Here is a 20,200-nt window from a genome sequence, read left to right as displayed (position 1 = left end):
TGTTAGAAGGGCCCTCCACTTATGCAGGCCTTCTAGTTGCATTGTAATGGAAAGGGATTTTCTGATTCCTTTAAAATGTGGCTGGTTTCACTGAAATGTGGCTGTGTTTGAATGGCATTTTATTTTAGGGGTTCTAAAACGTTAACTTCCTGTTTTATGGTCAGAACAGCATAAAATATCAGGAGTCACACGTTTTATTTTATTTTAAAATAGTTGGCTGACTTCACCCTTATTTTTAAATTTATGTATTTATGGTTTGTTTGTTTTAGAGATGGGGGTCTTGCTCTGTCACCCAGGCTGGAGTGCAGTGGCACTATTAGAGCTTACTACTACCTCAAACTCTTGAGCTCAAGTGATCCTTTAGCATCAGTATCTTGAGTAGCTAGACTACAGGCATGTGCCACCACTATGTCCAGCTTAGGAGTCACACATTTTACTATGTGGTATATTCAATTTGTGTGATTGGTCAAACACATTTTTTTTTATAGTAACCCTTTAATATCATTTGATGCCCAGTCCATCAGATTTCTCCAATTGGCTAATTGGTTTTGTTTTTGTTTTGAGAGAGTCTTGCTCTGTTGCCCAGGCTGGAGTACAGTGGCGCCATCTCGAATCACTGCAGCCTCTGGCTCCTGGGTTCAAGCAGTTCTCATGCCTCTGCATCCTGAGTAGCTGGGCTTACAGGTGCGCGCCACTGTGCCTGGCTAATTTTTTTTTGTATTTTTAGTGGAGACAGGGTTTTGCCATGTTGACTAGGCTGGTCTCAAACTCCTGGCTTCAAGTGATTTGCCTGCCTCGGCCTCCCAAAGTGCTGGGGTTACAGGCATGAGGCACCGCACCCAGCTTGATCAAACACATTTTGATGCCTTAGGTTGGGTATCGTGATAATCTAATTTTTAAAACTTTGTTATGGCACATTTCAAACATATTAACAGACGGAATAATGCAATAACCCCCATGTCCCATCACTCAGTGTCAGCAGCTAAAATCTGATGTCTGTAAACACAGTGTTGGAAGAGGATCTAAAATGTTTGGGTTTAAATAGGTTAACTTTAGAGGTTGTGAATTCTTGAAGAAGCGATCTCAGGGCTGATGCCACTAATAGGTAGGGAACTTGACCAAACATCTCAGGTCTTTTCCAGCCCTTTGATCTTTTGTTCAAAGTGGTGATTCTCAGATTTTTTCCCTTGGTGCGATCCATTTACTTGTAATAAAAAGTCCTTTTGAACCTCCTAGTCCTTCTGCTTGTCCCTGGAGGAGGGACGAAACTGCTCCAAAATAAGACAGCAATTTCTGTGTCATATATAGACTTTGGGCCATAATTTGTTTCATGTTAAGATAATTATAAAACTGTCAAAATTCTTTGACAGTGATTCTACTTTTGAGAATCTACTCTAAGCAGATTATCCTAACTGTAGAAAAGGTTTTAGTGTACAAAGATTTTCATTACACTGTTATTTATTGAAGTGAAAATTTTGAAAGAAGCCATATGTCCAGCAAAATGGGATGGTTAATCAGTCTGCTTGATGAGATGAATCTATTAAAAGGTGTTTAGGAAAAGGTTATGACATGAAAAAATTCTTATGCAATATTATTACCAAAATTTACATGCAACATTATTATAGTAGTTGGAAACAAATATGAATGAAAATGTATGAATAGATAAAATATTAAAAGGAAATCATTAAAATATTAAAGTACTTACCTTTGTTCTTTTTTTCGTGTTTCTCATATTTTCTAAAATGTATAATCCTTACTTTGATGGTAGATATAACTTCATGACCTTTATTTTTTGAAACATACTTTGGGAAAAATTTAGAAAGTATATCAGCATTGTAAGAAAGTAATGTTAGGCCGGGCGCGGTGGCTCAAGCCTGTAATCCCAGCACTTTGGGAGGCCGAGACGGGCGGATCACGAGGTCAGGAGATCGAGACCATCCTGGCTAACACGGTGAAACCCCGTCTCTACTAAGAAATACAAAAAACTAGCCGGGCGAGGTGGCAGGCGCCTGTAGTCCCAGCTACTCGGGAGGCTGAGGCCGGAGAATGGCGTGAACCCGGGAGGCGGAGCTTGCAGTGAGCTGAGATCTGGCCACTGCGCTCCAGCCTGGGCTACAGAGCGAGACTCTGTCTCAAAAAAAAAAAAAAAAAAAAAAAAAAAAGAAAGTGATGTTGATTTATTCAAAGAACAAATAAAGCCAAAGGCTTTTTCTGAAGCAATGCAAATGAGCAAACCAACCCCCAGTTGTTTACTACCTATGTCAGGATAGATTATTTCTATTTCAGCTTTTGAGGCAGTGGCTCAAAGGACAATAAGTCACACACACATAGTTCATTATAAGAAAAGCAGCACAGGAGAAAATATTTGAAAAATTTTAGCATAAAAATCAGAGAAATTAAGCATTACTGATATTTCAGGAATGGATTGATGTGCTCTCCTGGGGTCTGAATACTAGGTGGTCTCTTGCCATTACAACTGAAGAAAGAGGGAAGTTTCTCACCCTTTCTTTAGCAGTATAGTGCAACATGGCATAGTCTATGTTACTGTGTTAGTTCTATTTATAGCTATTATCCAGCAGAAGCGAGCAAACAACAAGAAAACGGCTGAGTTGACCCTTCTATTCCTGATTAGAACATTAGGTCAGTACAAGATGAAATAGTAAAACAACATAATCTATTAAGATTGGCAAATAATTGGCCAAAAAAAGTAGAAATTTATCAAGAGCACCACTTGAAATACAGATTTAGCTGGGTGTGATGGTGTGCATCCATAGTCCCAGCTACTGTGGACGCCAAGGCAGGGAGGATTGTTTGAGCCCAGGGGTTCTGGGCTGTAGTGCACTGTGCTGACCTGCTGTCATACCAAAGTTCTGCATCAATCTGGTGAGTTCCCAGGACCAGAGGACCACCAGGAGCCTAGTTTGGACATGGAGCAGGTCAGAACTCCTGTAATGATTAGTAGTGGGATTGCACCTGTAAATAGTCACTGCACTCCAGCTTGGACAACATAGAGAGATCCTGCCTCTTAAAAAGAAAAACGAATGGAAAAAAAAAATGATGGATTCTCCATCATAAAGATGCATCTTTTTTTTTGTTTTTTTGTTTTTTTTGAGACGGAGATTCACTCTTGTTGCCCAGGCTGGAAGGGTGGAGTTCTATGATGTGATCTTGGCTCACTGCAGTCTCCACCTTCCGGGTTCAAGTGATTCTCCTGCGTCAGCCTCCTGAGTAGCTGGGATTACAGGCATCCACCACCATGCCTGGCTAATTTATGTATTTTTATTAGAGACGGGATTTCACCATGTTCACCAAGCAGCTGTCGAACTCCTGACCTCATGTGACTGCCTGCCTCAGCCTCCCAAAGAGCTGGGATTACAGGCATAAACCACCATGCCCGGCCCATAATGATGCATCTTGCTACCATTTGAGATACTGTCTAATGGTAGTAGGGCATACATTTGGTTATAAATACATACACAAATGTTAGGAGTGTGTGCTTAGAGCCTTTTTTTTTTTTTTTTTTTTTTTTTTAATGGACAAGATGTATGATTGAAAAAGGTTTGGAGATCATTGGCTTAGAATGTAACCACAGAACTAAAGTGGGAAATAATAGCAGTTTGATGAGTTGAAACTTAACACATAAATTGTGATTTTTATGTATTATGTATTTGTCCTCATAGTAAGTAGGAAAATCATTTGTTTTTATGACGTGAACATTTTCCACTTTGTGCTTCCTGTATACTGTATTACCATATTTGCTGATTTTCCACAAAAGGCAGGAATATCCTTTCTGAGAATTAATATAGCTGATCTGGCCTCTCTAGGGGAGGAAAACAGTTCTGTTTTTACAGATGGGCAAACTTGACCATAGAAAGTTTTGGGTGTCTTACCCAAGGTAACATAGATGAAATATGGCCCTAAGATCCTGCTGAATGGTTGTTCACTTTACAGCTCCCATTCATTCCAGAGATAAAATCAGAATGGATAGAAATTATTATCGTCTCCTTGCATTTATGTAACTCTTTTCATTTTTGAATATGTGCTGACTTTAACCAAAGAAGTTATAAGAAGTGTGTATGATATTTAAAATACTCCTATGGTTACCTAAATGTGCTTCATGCCCTTGTTTGGTTCTGAGTTCTTCTCTCCCTTTTGGTTCCTTTCTAGTTGGAGGAGAGCAGATTAGTGCCATTGGAAGGGGCATATGTGTGTTGTTGGGTATTTCCCTGGAGGATACGCAGAAGGAACTGGAGCACATGTAAGATGCATTTCTGTCATCGCTGTTTGAATGGGCTACATGGTGGTGGTTATGCTGGGAACTTCCATAGTACTTTGTGCCTGTGAAGTGAGCCCTTGTCACTTTTAACCATTGTTCCATTGGATGTAGTATGGTTATTTCCGTGTTCCAGAGGAGGAGACTGAGGAAGAATGATCTGGGAGACCTCGACACTAAGTCAGCCTCAGAGCAGGAGCACCGCCTGTCCTCCGTCTTTTTGCTACTATGGCCTCAGATCATGCCTCTTGTTCTCTTAATGCAAAAACCAAGCGTTTTTTCTTATGTTTGGTTTCTCTTTTTTAAATTGGGCAATGTTACCTGGGCACTATGTATTTTTAGAGTGCCTACTACCTCACTGTGCACATAGGTATCTGGAACTCAGAGAGGTTAAATTCCTTGCCCCAGGTCATGCACACACACTTAGCAAAAAACCTGAACCCCAGTTAGAGTCTGGGCTCTCTGACCTTGAAGCCAATGATCTTTTTACTAAGGTGGTGGTGGGGGTTGAGGAGCAGGAGTTGCCATTGCTCTGCCTGCCTGGCTTTCTGAGTTTACAGATGGGCAAACTCTACTATAGAAAGTTTTAGGTGTCTTAGCCAAGGCAACACAGATGAAATATAGCCCTAAAATCCTGCTTCATGATTGTTCACTTTACAGCTTCTGTTCATTCCAGACATAAAAGCAGAATGCGCCCTCCGTGCACCTCTCCCCTCCATCACCACGGGGCACATTTACTTTGGATGCTGGATCCATTTGTTCTGCCCCTTGGTGCTCAGAGCTTGGGTATATCCCTGCCCAACTGTCTCTTTTGTATTAGATTAGATTGAAAATCAGACTTGAAACTGAAGTCCCGCTAAGGTGTTGATGATGAATAACTATCATTCAGTACTACTTCAGTGATGGTGGTATTTTAGTAGCTGTCCCCTGGATACTCAAAGAAGCAGTAGAATGGTGTAATGGCTAAAAACTGAAGCTGTGGGTTTGAATGTCTTTATGGCTCTGACATACTACAGAGCTAATATTTAGCCTGTGCTTAAGAGATGTGATTCAGCATAAGACAAATCTTGGCTGTGGAGAGGGGGTAAGGAGTAGCATCTGTCCCTGAGGATGCCCATATTAAGAGTCAGTGAATTAGTATTTATAGAGTCTTTGAAACTGCTGTTGACTTCAACATCATCCAGAAGTGTGGCTCTCAAATGGTGGGTTTTCAGCTTTCATGCTGGTGGTTCTCTGCTGTGCTTCTCAAATCTGACCCTATAGATGTCACCTGGTCAACTTTCTTGCCATGGTGACTATCCTTCACATGTATAGGGAAAGCCCCTCTGGGGCTTAAGGAGCTTGTGACACAGTTGTCAAGGTGTCTTTCTCCAGATCTTTTTGCATATTTGCAATAACCATGATTTTTCTCAGTGTATTTGCTGAATTTTTTTTTTTTTTTTTTGAGACAGAGTCTCCCTCTGTCGCCCAGGCTAGAGTGCAGTGGCATGATCTTGGCTTACTGCAACCTCTGCCTCCCCGGTTCAAGCGACTTTTGCGCCTAAGCCTCCTGAGTAGCTGGGATTAAAGGCGCCTGCCACCACGCCTGGCTAACTTTTGTATTTTTAGTAGAGATAGGGTTTCTCTATATTGGCCAGGCTGGTCTTGAACTCCTGACCTCAGGTGATCCACCCGCTGTGGCCTCCCAAAGTGCTGGGATTACAGGCATGAGCCACCACGCTCAGCCGAATTGTTCATTTTGAGTAGCTCCAAGAAGGGGTATAAAAATGGATGTCATTTATCCTAATGTGATGAATTCGTTCATGAAAAATTACAGTTGGATCCATGTTTTGAGATATCCCTGACCTAAAGGAGCAGAGAATAGGTGGTTGTTGTCTTAGCCCCAGTTCTCACCAGTAGCTGCTGTGAACTGGAGGGACTGGCAAAAAAGAAGGCAATCTGAAAACAACCCTGTGAGGTAGAACTGTTATTATTCTGTATTGCAGCTGAGGCCACTGAAGCACAGGGTAGATAAGTGACTTGCCTGAGGTCATGCTTTCTGTCAGGGCTGGAGTTGTCATTATGTCCTTATTTGGCTGGAAGCTGGTGACATTTTTGGGGTGTGGAGTGTGTCGGGGGGCTTGTGATCTCTCAGGTAGCTCTCACTGCTCTTTTTCCCCTTAGGGTCCGAAAGATTCTAAACCTGCGTGTGTTTGAGGATGAGAGCGGGAAGCACTGGTCTAAGAGTGTGATGGACAAACAGTACGAGATTCTGTGTGTCAGCCAGTTTACCCTCCAGTGTGTCCTGAAGGGAAACAAGCCTGATTTCCACCTAGCAATGCCCACGGATCAGGCAGAGGGCTTTTACAACAGCTTCCTGGAGCAGCTGCGTAAAACATACAGGCCGGAGCTTATTAAAGGTAAGCAGGAGAGCCACATCCAGGAAGGGGTCTTTGGGACACTCCTGGACAGAGGGAAAAGAGAAGCTGCAATTGCAGCATCACCTTTCCTGGAAAGTCATTGTTTATGCTTGTTACTTACTTAGAACCACATACTGGCTGCTGCTATTGCTGCTGTTACACGTAACACGTGTTCTCAGAATGCTCCTGCTGGCACTTGCCTTCCTCCCTTCTGTTCACATTTTGAAAATGTTTGGGAACCCAGAGGTGTGGCTAATACAGTGGTGTTTCTTTGATTGTTTAGCTTATCTGGAATATGTCATTGTAAGTTCTAGTAGCCATATTTAAAAAAGTAAAAAGAAACAGGTGAAATTAATTTTAAAAATAAATTTTATTTAACTGAATATGTTCAAAATATGATTTTACTATGTAATCGTTATAAACAATGATGAGGTAGTTTACATTCTCTCTCTCTCTCTTTTTTTTTTCCTAAATAAAGACTTTATTTGATTAGAGCAGTTTTAAGTTCACAGTAAAATTGAGAGGAAGGTACAGATATATTCCATATGTCCCTGCCCCAACATGCACAGCCTCATTCATAATCAACATCTCGCATTAGAGTGGTGCATTTGTTACAACTGATGAACCTAAGTTCATTGTTGGATTATAACAGTTGTTCATGGCACATCGTTATCACCCACAGTCTCCTGTTTACACTAGGGTTCACTCTGATATTCTGTGGGTTTGGGCAAATTTATAATGACATGTGTCCACCATTACAGTATCATACAGAGTATTTTTTATTTTTATGTTTTTTTTTTTTTTTTTTTTTTTGAGACGGAGTCTTGCTCTGTCCCCCAGGCTGGAGTGTAGTGGTGCGATCTCGGCTCACTGCAAGCTCCGCCTCCCGGGTTCACGCCATTCTCCTGCCTCAGCCTCCTGAGTAGCTGCGACTACAGGCGCCCGCCACCGTGCCAGGCTAATTTTTTGTATTTTTAGTAGAGACGGGGTTTCACCATGGTCTCGATCTCCTGACCTTGTGATCCGCCGGCCTCGGCCTCCCAAAGTGCTGGGATTACAGGCGTGAGCCACTGCGCCCGGCTATTTTTATGATTTTTTTCTTTTTCTGTTCTGGCTTCTCAATAAGATTTTTTTAACCTAGTCTCATAGACTCTGTCTTTTAGTAGATGAGAGAAAGTGTGTGTGTGTGTGTGTGTGTGTGTGTGCGCGCGTGCATGTGCGTAGAGACAGGAGGAGCTGTAGATGGTTTTTTTGTTCTTGTAGTGGTTATTTCAAAGTTACCATTCATAAATAGTTACAAAAATTTCTATCAAAATTTAAGAGGATCTTAGTATATTTGAACATCCCCTTTTCCTTTCTGGTTCTACTTTTTAAAATGGCTTTATTGAGATATAATACACATACTATACAATTCACCCATTTAAAGTGTACAAGTCAATTTTTTTAGTTTTTTCAGAGTTGTGCAACCATTGCCACAATCTAATTTTACGACACTTTTATCCCCCTTAAAAGGAATCCTGTACTTATCAACAGTGCTGGCCTACTCCCCACTCTCTTCTCTGTTGCCCCAGTCCTAGGCAGCCACTAATCTACTCTCCATCTCTTTAGATTTGTCTATTCTGAACATTTTATGTAAATAGAATTATATAATGTGTGGTTTTCTTCCTGGCTTCTTTCACTTAGCATAATGTTTTCAAGGTTCATCCATGTTGCCACTTTTCTTTTCATCATAATCATAATCACTTCTAATCGTAATTTATTTATAATCTGTAACTGGCTGTATTTGATAATATATTCTATCAATTTCTGTGGCCACCAACCTGTCTTGCTTCCTTCTTTGGGCTCTTCTTTCTGAAGCACATTCTATGATATATCAGTTGTTTACTAAGAGTCTGTTAGTGGAACATAGCCATTGTAGGTTTTAAAATGTTTTTATTTTGCCTTAATTCTTTATGATTGCTTAGCTGGGCATGGAATCCTAGCCTGACATTTCTTTTCTGGTAAAATTTTGTCTTTTTTAAAAAAAATTATTCTTATACTTTAAGTTCTGGGGTACATGTGCAGAATGTGCAGGTTTGTCACATAGGTATACATGTGCCATGGTGGTTTGCTGCACCCATCCACCTGTCACCTACATTAGTTATTTCTCCTAATGCTATCCCTCCCCTAGCCCCCCACCCCTCAACAGGCCCTGGTACGTCTATGTATTCTCCTTGTTCAACTCCCACTTATGAGTGAGAACATGAGGTGTTTGGTTTTCTGTTCTTGTGATAGTTTGCTGAGAATGATGGTTTCCAGCTTCATCCGTGTCCCTGCAAAGGACATGAACTCATCCTTTTTTATGGCTGCATAGTATTTCATGGTGTGTATGTGCCACATTTTCTTTATCCAGTCTATCACTGATGGACATTTGGGTTGATTCCAAGTCTTTGCTATTGTAAGTAGTGCTGCAGTAAACATACGTATGCATGTGTGTTTATAGTAGAATGATTTATAGCCCTTTGGGTATATACTCAGTAATGGTAATTTTTAGTAAAAATCCTCTGTGCTCTGGCTATTCATCTCTCTCTCTTCCCTAACTCCTGTCAACCACTGATCTTTTTACTGCCTCCATAGTTTTGCCGTTTTTAGAATGTCATATAGTTGGAATAATACAGTGTGTAGCCTTTTCTGATTGGCTTCTTTGACTTAGTAGTATGCATTTAAAGTTTCTCTTTTCATGGCTTAATAGCTCATTTTGTATTGGCACTGAATGATGTTCTGTAGTCTGGAGATACCACAGTTTATTCACTTACTGAAGGATATTTTGATTGTTTCCAAGTTTAGGCAGTTATGAATAAAGCCGCTATAAACATATGTGTTTTCTTATTTTTTATTTATTTTATTTTTTGAGATAGAGTTTTGCTCTGTTGCCCAGGCTGGAGCGCAGTAGTGTGATCTCGGCTCACTGCCACCTCTGCTTCATGGGTTCAAGCGATTCTCCTGCCTCAGCCTGCCGAGTAGCTGGGATTACAGGTGCCTGCCACCACACCTGGCTAATTTTTGTATTTGTAGTAGAGATGGGGTTTTGCCATGTTGGCCAGGTAGGTCTCGAACTCCTGACCTCAGGTAATCCACCCACCTCAGCCTCCCAAAGTTCTGAGATTACAGGTGTGAGCCACCATGCCTGGCTAAACATCTGTGTTTATAGCAGGTTTTGTATGTATATAAGTTTTCAGCTCTTTTGTGCAAATACCAAGAAATGCAATTGCTAGACTTAATAAGAGGATGTTTAGTTTGTCAGGAAGCTGCCAAACTGTCTTGCAAAGTGGCTGGATCATTTTGCGTTCCCACCAGTAATGAATGAGAGTTCCTGTTGCTCTCCATTCTTGCTAGTATTTGATGTTGTCATTGTTTTGGATTTGGCCATTCTAATAGGTATGTAGTGTACCTCATTTTAATTTGCATTTCCCTGATGACATACGATATGGAACATTTTTTCATATGCTTATTTACTATCTATATGTCATCTTTGGTGAGGTATCTGTTAAGGTCCTTGGCCCATTTTGAAAAATTGGATTGTTTTCTGTGTTTTAAAAGTTCTTTTTATATTTTGCATACTAGTCCTTTATCAGATATGTCTTTTGCAAATATTCAACTTGGAAATATTTATCCTTTATCAGATATGTCTTCTGTGAATATTCAATTTGCAAATATTTATCCTTTATAGGATATGTCTTTTGTAAATATTTTTTTCAATCTGTGGCTTGTCTTTTCATTCTCTTGACAGTGCCTTTCATGGAGAGGAAAATTTTAATTTTAACAATGCTCAGCTTATCAATTCTTATTTTCATAGAGTGTGCCTTTGGTGTCGTATCTGAAAAGTCATCATCCTACCCAACAAAATCTAGATTTTTTTCCTGTTATCTTCCAGGAGCTTTATAGGTTTGCATTTTACATTTAGGCCTATGATTCATTTCAGATAATTTTTGTGAAGGGTCTGTGGTCTTTGTCTAGATGCACTTTTTTGTATGTGGATATCCAGTTATTCCAACATCATTTGTTGAAAAGACCCCTTGCTCCATTGTATTGCCTTTGCTCCTTTGTCAAAGATCAATTCACTGTATTTATCAGGGTCGAATTCTGGGCTCTCTGTTCTTTTCCATTGGTCTGTTTCTCTCTTCTTTCATCAATACCACACTGTCTTATTTATTGTAGCTTTATTATAAGTATTGAAGTCGTATAGTGTCAGCCCTCTAACTTTGTTCTTCTCTTTTAATATTTTTTTGGCCATTCTGGGTCTTATGCCTCCCCATATAAACTTCAGAATCAGTTTGTTGATATCTGCAAAATAACTTGCTGGATTTAGATTGGGATTGCATTGAGTCTAAAGATCAAGTTGGGAAGAACTGACACCTTGACTGTATTGAATCTCTCTATGAACATGGAATATCTCTCCATTTATTTAGTGCTCTGATGTCTTTAATCACTTCTTTAATTTTTCTTACATAGATCTTCTACATTTTTTTTAGATTTATACCTAAGTATTTCATTCTGGGGGGTGCTAATGTAAATGGTATTGTGTTTTTAATTTCAAATTCCACTTGTTCATTGCTGGTATATAGGAAAGCGATTGACTTTTGTGTCCTTCAGCCTTGCTATAATCGCTGCCTGACTTCAGTTTTTTTTGTTTAGTGTTTAGGATTTTCTTCTTGGATGATCATGTCATCTGCAAACAAAGACAGTTTTATTTTTCTTTTTAATTCCTTTTCTTTCCTTATTTTGTTAGCTAGGACTTCCAGTCCAGTGCTGGAAAGAGTGGTGAGTGGGGTATCCTTGGCTTCTTTCTGCTCTTAGTGGGAAAGCTTCTAGTTTCCCACTGTTAAGTATGATGTTAGCTGTAGGTTTTTTGAAGATACTGTTTAAAGTTGAAGAAGTTCCCCCCAGCCAGGTGCGGTGGCTCACGCCTGTAATCCTAGCACTTTGGGAAGCTGAGGTGGTCAGATCTTCTGAAGTCAGGAGTTTGGGACCAGTCTGGGCAACATGGGAAACCCTATTTCTACTAAAAATACAAAAATTAACCAGGCATGGTAGCATGCACCTGTAATCCCAGTTACTTGGGAGGCTGAGGCAAGAGAATCCCTTGAACCTGGGAGGCGGAGGTTGCAGTGAGCCGAGATTACACCACTGTACTCCAGCCTGGATGACAGAGTGAGACTCTGTCTCCAAAAAAAAAAAAAAACAAAAAACCATTCCTAGTTTACTGAGAGTTTCTATCATGACTGGATATTAAATTTCATCACATGCTTTTTCTGTGTTTATGGATGTGATGATGTGATTTTTCTTCTTTAGCTTGATTGATTTATTTTTGAATTGAACCAGCTTTGCATACCTGGGATAAATTCCACTTGATCATGGTATATAATTCTTTTTATACATTGTTGGATTCTATTTGCTTTTTGTTGAGGATTTTTGTGTCTGTATTAATGAGAGCTATTGGACTGTTGTCCAGGCTGGAGTGCAGTGGTGCAATCTTGGCTCTGCAACCTCTGCCTTCTGGGTTCAAACGATTCTCATGCCTTAGCCTCCTGAGTAGCTGGGATCCAGGTATGTGCCACCACACATGGCTAATTTTTGTATTTTTAGTAGAGATGGGGTTTCACCATGTTGGCCAGGCTGGTTTCGAATTCCTGACTTCAAGTGATCTACACGCCTAGGCCCCAAAGTGCTGGGATTACATGCATGAGCCACTGCGCCTGGCTCTTGTAATTTCTTTATCTGGTTTCTGTATTAGGGTAGATTCTGGCTCCATAGAATGAGTTAGGAAGTATCCCTACTGCTTCTATCTTCTGAAAGAGATAGATTGTAGAGAATTGGTATAATTTATTCCTTAAATGTTTGATAGAATTCATCAATGAACCCATCTGGGCCTGGTGCTTTCTTTTTGAAAGGTTATTAAATATTCAATTTCCTCAATGGACATAGGTCTATCCAAATTGTCTATTTCTTCTTCTTTCTTTTTTTTTTTTTGAGATGGAGTCTAGCTTGGTCACTCAGGCTGGAGTGCAGTGGAGTGATCTTAGCTCACTGCACCCTCCGCCTCCCAGGTTCAAGCGATTCTCCTGCCTCAGCCTTTTGAGTAGCTGGGATTACAGGTACGTGCTACCATGCCCAGCTAATTTTTGTATTTTTAGTAGAGAAGGGATTTCACCATGTTGGCTGAGCTGGTCTCAAACTCCTGACCTCAGGTAATGCACCTACCTCGGCCTCCCAAAGTGCTGGGATTACAGGCATGAGCCACTGCACCCAACCTGTCTATTTCTTCTTGTGAGAGTTTTGGCAGATTGTACCTTTCAAGAAATTGGTCTTTTCTTAATTAATTAATTTTTTTTCTTTGAGAACCCTGAGAAACTAAGGGAATTGGTCTTTTTGTCTAAGTTATCAAATTTGTGGATATAGAGTTGTTCGTGGTATCCCCTTACCCTCTTTTTAATGTCCATGGGCTCTATAGTGATGTCCTCTATTTCATTTTTGATATTGGTGATTTGTGTTCTCTTTTTTTTCTTAATTATCCTTTCTAGAAGCTTATTGACTTCATTTTTTCAAAGAGCCAGCTTTTGGTTTGATTTTCTCTACTGATTTCCTATTGTCAATATAATTGATTTGTGCTCTATTTTTAAAAAAAATTTTATATGCTAATAATCTTTGTATTGTTCCAATTTTTGTATATGTGCTACTGAAGCAAGCACTCTGCTCTAATTTTTATTATTGATTTTCTTCTGCTTACTTTGCATTTAATTGCTCTTGTTTTTCTAGTTTCCTAAGGAGGAAACCTAGATTATTGATTTTAGTTCTTTCTTCTTTTCTAATATACACATTTAGTGCTATAAGTTTCTCTTTTCCCCACTTTTGTGCTAAGAATTTTGTAATAAGTCTTCAAAACCTCGTGTGTAGTTTATACTTAACAATTCAGACCAGCCACATTTCAAGCGCCCAAAAGACATGTATAGGTCATGGCTGTCATATTGGATAATGTAGATTTAGGTCTCTGCTTATCTGTTTCTTTTTGGGTGTGCCAACCTAGTTCGACTAATCAAGACTTAGCTAGAAAATGTCTCAGAATAATGGTCCTGGTTTTCAGGAGAGCTATGATTCTGTAAAGACTTTTTAAAGGAGTCATTCATTTCTAGTTTCTTTCCATGTGTCTGAGGATAAATTGCACTAAATATTATAATATTTTACCTTTTTCTTCAAGGTTACTAGAAAACATACTCATAGGTCTTCATGGAGAAATACATAAGAAAAAAAATTTTTTTTAATTAGAAAACGTAGCCTACTTTGGTAATGCAGTTCATTTTGAGCCCTTCCTAAGTAGAATGTCTCTTTCAGTGTTGAACTGCAGTATCTGTTGCTCTAGTTACACCCTTTTGTAAACAGTTATTATTATTATTATTATTATTATGTTTTTAGACAGGGTCTCACTCTGTCACCCAGGCTGGAATGCAGTGGTACTAGATCTCTGCTCACTACAACCTCCACCTTCTGGGCTCAGGTGATCCTCCTATCTCAGCCTCTCAAGTTGCTGGGACCACAGGCACGTGCCACCACACTTGGCTAATTTTTTTTGTATTTTTTTTTTTTTTTAGTAGAAATGGTGTTTCACTATGTTGCCAAGTCTGGTCTTGAACTCCTGGGCTCAAGCAATCTACCTGACATGGCCACCCAAAGTGCAGGGATTACAGGCGTGAGCCCCCAAGCCCATCCTACTTGTTAACTCTTTAGTGTTTCCTGTGCTTTCACTTTCTCTCTCTGGATTAAACAAACCCAGATTTTTTTTATTAGGCCTATCTTCAACCTTAATTAATGACATTTATGAAAAATTTTTTGAAGCTCTGTAGCAGAGCCCACATTGAGGATTGTCAGCTCATTCAATGTGCTCATGTTTAGATGGGTGATATTCCTACTCCTCCTTGGCATTTCCTTTTAATTCTCTTCCTACTTGTAAAAGATGTCCAGTTGCTATAAGAATACATGGATTCTAGATGAACAGAACATTCCCACCTTAATTCAAATCCCACACTTACTTGGATTCTGATAGAGCAAAATAGATGTGCCTCTCCTGGAAATATCCAAATTTAGAACTCCATTTACAAGTCTGGTCATGGAGGTCTCCAGTGGTTTTTCCTACCGCGTGTCCACTGGGATCCTTCAAAGTGGTTTGCTGCAAACATGTTTCTTCACAGAATGAGTTATTAAGTCAAGTCCCCTGAGTAATTATTTTTCTTTTCTGAGACAAGGATTAGATGCTGCCAGCATTGTTCTTCTCTGCTTGCAGGTGTTTGTGGAATCATTCCATTTTTGAGTAATCTCAGATGAGTTTTAGAATACTCTAAAGTCTCTTGAAACATAGATGAAAGCAAGGAATATCAGAAAAGCATAAGTGAAGGCATTTTAAATGGGTGAACATTTATAGTTGTTAAGGAATGCTTGAATGAAAGCGAAACTGCTTTCATCTACGTTTTTAAAGAGGAGTGTTTATTATTATTGGGTGTTTGTATTCCTAAAAACACCTTTTATTTATTTATTTCTTTTTGAGAGAAAGAGTCTTGCTATGTTACCTAGGCTGGGCTTGAAGTCCTGGGCTCAAGTGATCCTTTCTCCTCAGCCTCCCAAGCTGGGACTACAGATGATGTGCCACCACACCTGGCATACTTTTTAAAATAATCGATATTTTTATCTAGGTAATTATATGAAGTGCCTGGGGCAATCATAAATAATTTCATAATGGATCAGAATTTAAGCTTATGGTATATAATACATCTGGTCATTTTGATGAAAAATTGACATAAATTATAAACAGTTTTTTTTAAAGGATTTTAAAATTACAATTTAATGCATTTTGGAAAAGCAAATGTAGAATGACTTGGGCTTATAAAACCAGAATTTATGGCTGGGTATGGTGGCTCATGCCTGTAATCCCAGCACTTTGGGAGGCCAAGATGGGTGGATTGCTTGAGCCCAGGAATTCAAGACCAGCCTGGGCAATATGACAAAACCTCGTCTGTACAAAAAATGCAAAAAAATTAGCCACACATGGGAGTTGCATGCCTCTAGTCCCAGCTATTCAGGAGGCTGAGGTGGGAGGATCACTTGAGCACAGGAGATTGAGGCTGCAGTGAGCTGAGATGGTCCTGCTGCACTCCAGCCTGGGTGACAGAGCGAGACCCTGTCTCAAAACAAAACAGAAAACACCAGAATGTACAATTCTGTGACTAGTCAAAGATAAATCATAGAACTGTTTTGATTACAAGTGCAAAGTAATTTTAATGTTGGTTATAGATTTACTTTCTTATTCCCCTAATAAGAGTCAAAAATCATGGTTAGATGCTACGAAGTAGGTGGCAATGCCTTAACCTGATGCATGTTGTCAGGCCCGAGGGCCCCTTCCATCCTTGTCAAGGGCTAACCTTCTGTCCTTTCATACAGCGTATACAGTTTTAATCAAAATTTATTTCCAAATGTTTTGAACTTCCAGAAGTCCTACAATTATATCAACAGTGTGTCACGTTTTCTTTTGGCCTTATCTCTTTTACAGCCTCCAATGAAACAAAATGCATAGAGCATGCGTTACACATTTGCTGTCTTTTGATTAATTTTGAGAATTTGGCTTCTAGCTCCAGTATGAAAAGACTGTGAGCCCAAGGGATGTTGGAATGCAGATGAAATGCTAAATACATTTTCTTTATTTTTGGATTTTTAAGACCACTTCAGCCACTTTAAAACGTAAAGTTTAATTAGATTTAACATTTTTTTACTCCCTTCTCCTTTTCTAAGTGAAATTTTATTTTACATTTATATTTGATTTGTTTCTCTTACTTGTTGTTAGTGACAGAGAGAAGATCGTTGTCCCCTTTGTTCCTTATCTGTGTTCCTCACATCCCTGCCAGAGGAGGGGATTAGGGACATTTTCTCATCTGCCACAGCTCTTCCCACATGGTCCCTGCTGTGGTGCATGTGCGGACAGCAGGCCAGCTCTTTTGGCTCCTGTAGTTTTATGGCCTGCTTGGTAATATAACCCCAAGCTCTTTCACTTGTTCTGTATACAGTGGAACCCTGGAGGGGAAGCTAGTTACGGTTTGGTCCTCACACATGTTTATTATTATTATTACTATTAAGATAGAGTCTTGTACTGTCACCCAGGCTAGAGTGCAGTGGCGCGATGTCAGCTCACTCCAACCTCCGCCTCCCGGGTTCGAGCGATTCTCCTGCCTCAGCCTCCTGAGTAGCTGGGATTGCAGGCGCCCACCACCGTGCCTGGCTAATTAATTTTTGTGTTTTTAGTAGAAACGGGGTTTCACCATCTTGGCCAGGCTGATCTCGACTTTCTGACCTTGTGATCCACCTGCCTTAAGTGCTGGGATTACAGGGGTGAGCCACCGTGCCTGGCCCATACATGTTTATTATTATTGTTAGTTAATAACATGCCAAAATACCTCTGTTGAGGGCTTGTTATACAGGCCCTGTGCAAAGCAAACACTCTTTCATTCTTTATCTCGTTGAATCCTCACAACAATCCTAAGAGGTGAATATGAGGATTACTGCCATTCTGTAGGTGAAGTGCAGCAGGGTAACCTATGGAAGGTCACTCAGCACATAAATGGCAGAGCCTGGATTTGAACCAGCAGCTGTCTCTAGAACCTGAGCTTCACTTATATCTTTGCTTCACTGTAAAATTCACATCTTCTTGGCTTATTGGCCTTTTCTGTTGTCTTTCTTTTCTTTTATTTTGAGACAGTCTCACTTTGTCGCCCAGGCTGGAGTGCACTGGTGCACTCTGGGCTCACTGCAACCTCCTCCTCCCAGGTTCAAGCGATTCTCCTGCCTCAGCCTCCTGAGTAGCTGGGACTACAGGTGCCTGCCACCACACCGGGCTAATTTTTGTATTTTGAGTAGAGACAGGGTTTCACCATGTTGGCCAGATTGGTCTGGAACTCCTGACCTCAAGTGATCTGCCCACCTCCGCCTCCCAAAGTGCCGGGATTACAGGCATGAGCCACTGCGCCTGGCCCTTTTCTATTATCTTTTTGTATTTATTGAGTCTACTGGGACTTTCCTGCCTTCTCCGTCATGATCAAGGAAATCAGCGGAGGGGTTTTTGGGCCTCATTTGGGCCTAGGAAGGGGAGCAGTGTGCCCTGAGGCCAGAGTGTCCTTCCTCTCTGAGCAGTGATATTCATCCAGGGTTTTAGTCCTGTTTCTGCTGCAGAAGATGTTATTGGTTCCATTCAAGTCAGTTTTGTGACTTATCCGTCAACAAGACACTTTATCTGTCAGCCCTTGTGCTAGGCTCTGGGTATATAGTGCCAAGTAAGAGTGATGCAGTTCCTGTCCTGAAGGAGCTCATGATCTAGAGAAGAGAGATACTAAACCAGTGTGGCTGTTTCTGCTGCAGCATGGTAAACGTTCCTAAGAAACCTCCTGCTCTGTAAAACCGCTGCTAAAACTCTCAGGGCTTATGGGAAAAATGGAGTTAATAGCAGAACGCCGAAGTCCTGTGGCTGGGTTGGAAAGCAGTAGGCACTTGTTTTTTATTTTAATAAGATATTTTTAGGGGCTTCTGCTGCCAGTGCTTAGGGCTTTTTTGCTGAAGGCCGTCATTTTATTCCCACTATTCTGGCTCTCCTTGTCTGAGAAAACCCACCTCTGCCCAGATACAGCCTCTGTGGTATATGCACTTTCATTTACCAGTTGTATGTGAGCGATTCTCCTTTCAGAAACAAGTGTCCGCAGAACCTTCTGAGGTGACTGGTGTGGTGCATGCTTTGAGGGAGTGTTAGGGATGAATAACAGGGTTAGGTGCTAAGGTGGTGGCTGCACATGTGCTTGGGCATGATATTGCCAGAGCTGTGTGTAGGTCATTTGTTGAATCTTCCTGACTCATCAAACCAATCCCCATGCAGAATGTTGTTGATCTTTGTGCCTGTATGTGGGTATGTGCTGTTGCCCCTCGTTAAATATTGACTGGTGTGCTGTTTAAATTGGAAACACCCCCACTGTTTTTCTTTTATATTTTACATAAAGTGTAAAAGATTGGAGACAATTTCGCCATGTTGCGCAGGCTGGTCTCAAACTCCTGGGCTTAAGTGATCTGCCCGCCTTGGCCTCCCAAAGTCCTGGGATTACAGGTGTGAGCCACTGCATCTGGCCTATTTTTCTTTTAAAAACTCTCTGAGCCTCTTCTTCTATTGTAATGACCTGGGGCACTGGACAGACCAGCCTCAGAGGAGAGATCAGGTTTTCCCAGCATGCTCCTGCTCAAGCACTGAGCATCCCACATCCCTAGAAACCCTTAAGTCCTGGGCAAACTAGGATGACTGGACACCCAAAGAAGCAGCCCTGTGGCAGTGCAGTTCTCAGGAAAACCTGGGCCAGGTGATATCCTGAATGCATTGTGTAAAAATGCACTCCTCTTTGCATAGGAGACAAGGTAGGGATAGGATGAACATCAGGGCAGGAGGATTAGCTGTCTGCTTCGGCTAGAGAAATGACAGAGTTCATGGCCAGGTCCGCAGTAAAGCCGCTAGAGTATCCAGCTCTAGGTAGGTGCGTGACTGGCCTGAGCAGATTCAAGAAGTTCAGGGACAGACTTGGATGGAGGAGTGGAAGAGAGACCAGATTGCTGAAAAACACTGTTGGCAATCTGGCAACTTGGTCATCTGGTGCACTGGCTGACTTCTATGTTTGTTAGCGGCAAAGACAGCCGGGAGAGATATTTAAGCTGAGATGAGAAGGATGAGAGAAGCTGCAGGCTGTAGTATCAGGAAGTGTTTTTGTGTGGGCCCATTTAGAGGCTTTTCCTGTGTCCCAGCAAGCTCCCTAGGCTTGCACACATTTTCCCTTCTCCCTCCCTCTCTCCCTCCCTCCTTCCCTTCCTGCCTTCCTTCCTCCTGCTCACTCTTTCTTCCACTCTCCTTCAATCCCTTCCTTCCTTTCTTCCGTCTAAAATGGCCGCACTGTACCCTCTTCCCCTTTCTACTCTCCTGCCCCCACTCCTCCCCACTTCTCATCCTCAGCCTCACCATGTTACTGGGCTCCTCCCAACCTGGTGGTCTCAGGGCAGTTGGCTTCATAACATGGTGCTGGCTTCCTTCACAGTGAGCATTGCAAGAGCAGGTGTCCCAAGATGGTAACAGATGTGCTGATCCCTTCAGACCAGGCCTGGGAAGTGGCACAGCCTCACTTCTGTCATACAGTGTTGGTCAAAGCAGTCTCACAGCCTACCCAGATTCAAGGGAAGGGGATACAGTCCCACCCTGCAATGGCAGGAGTGTCAAAGAGTTTGTAGCCATCTCTAGTCTTCCACAGCTCGTAACCCTGCTGCTCTCGAAGGGTGGAACTTTCCTCATTTCATGGCTGTTTCTCGAATCATTGCTTTAGGGGAAAAACTCTAGTGCATAGTCCTATCATATTTTCCATTCTACTGAGAATGAGCTAAAGGTTGAGGGTGCATTATTGGGTCCCCAGACTGACTGAATAGGCACAGGAAACTG

The 20,200-nt window shown here is 41.2% G+C and overlaps 1 protein-coding gene and 1 non-coding gene across 3 annotated transcripts in view; one reads left to right on the top strand and one right to left on the bottom strand.

Annotated features, from left to right (window-relative positions):
- Window positions 1-20,200, top strand: part of DTD1 (D-aminoacyl-tRNA deacylase 1) — a 178,545-nt gene that overhangs the window by 2,637 nt on the left and 155,708 nt on the right. For both annotated transcript variants that reach the window (XM_005568245.4, XM_045362426.2), the window contains exons 2-3: window positions 4,168-4,258; window positions 6,437-6,672. In XM_005568245.4, the coding sequence (XP_005568302.1) occupies window positions 4,168-4,258; window positions 6,437-6,672 (327 nt within the window). The remainder of the gene's footprint in view (window positions 1-4,167; window positions 4,259-6,436; window positions 6,673-20,200) is intronic.
- On the bottom strand, window positions 16,020-16,140 carry LOC123567373 (U6atac minor spliceosomal RNA). The gene has a single exon (XR_006690288.2). It is a non-coding gene; the product is annotated as a U6atac minor spliceosomal RNA (small nuclear RNA).

The sequence above is a fragment of the Macaca fascicularis genome, chromosome 10, assembly GCF_037993035.2.
Source record: "Macaca fascicularis isolate 582-1 chromosome 10, T2T-MFA8v1.1".
Lineage (NCBI taxonomy): Eukaryota > Metazoa > Chordata > Mammalia > Primates > Cercopithecidae > Macaca > Macaca fascicularis.
Note: the sequence above shows the minus strand (reverse complement) of the source record. Positions and strands in the feature narration are given on the sequence as shown.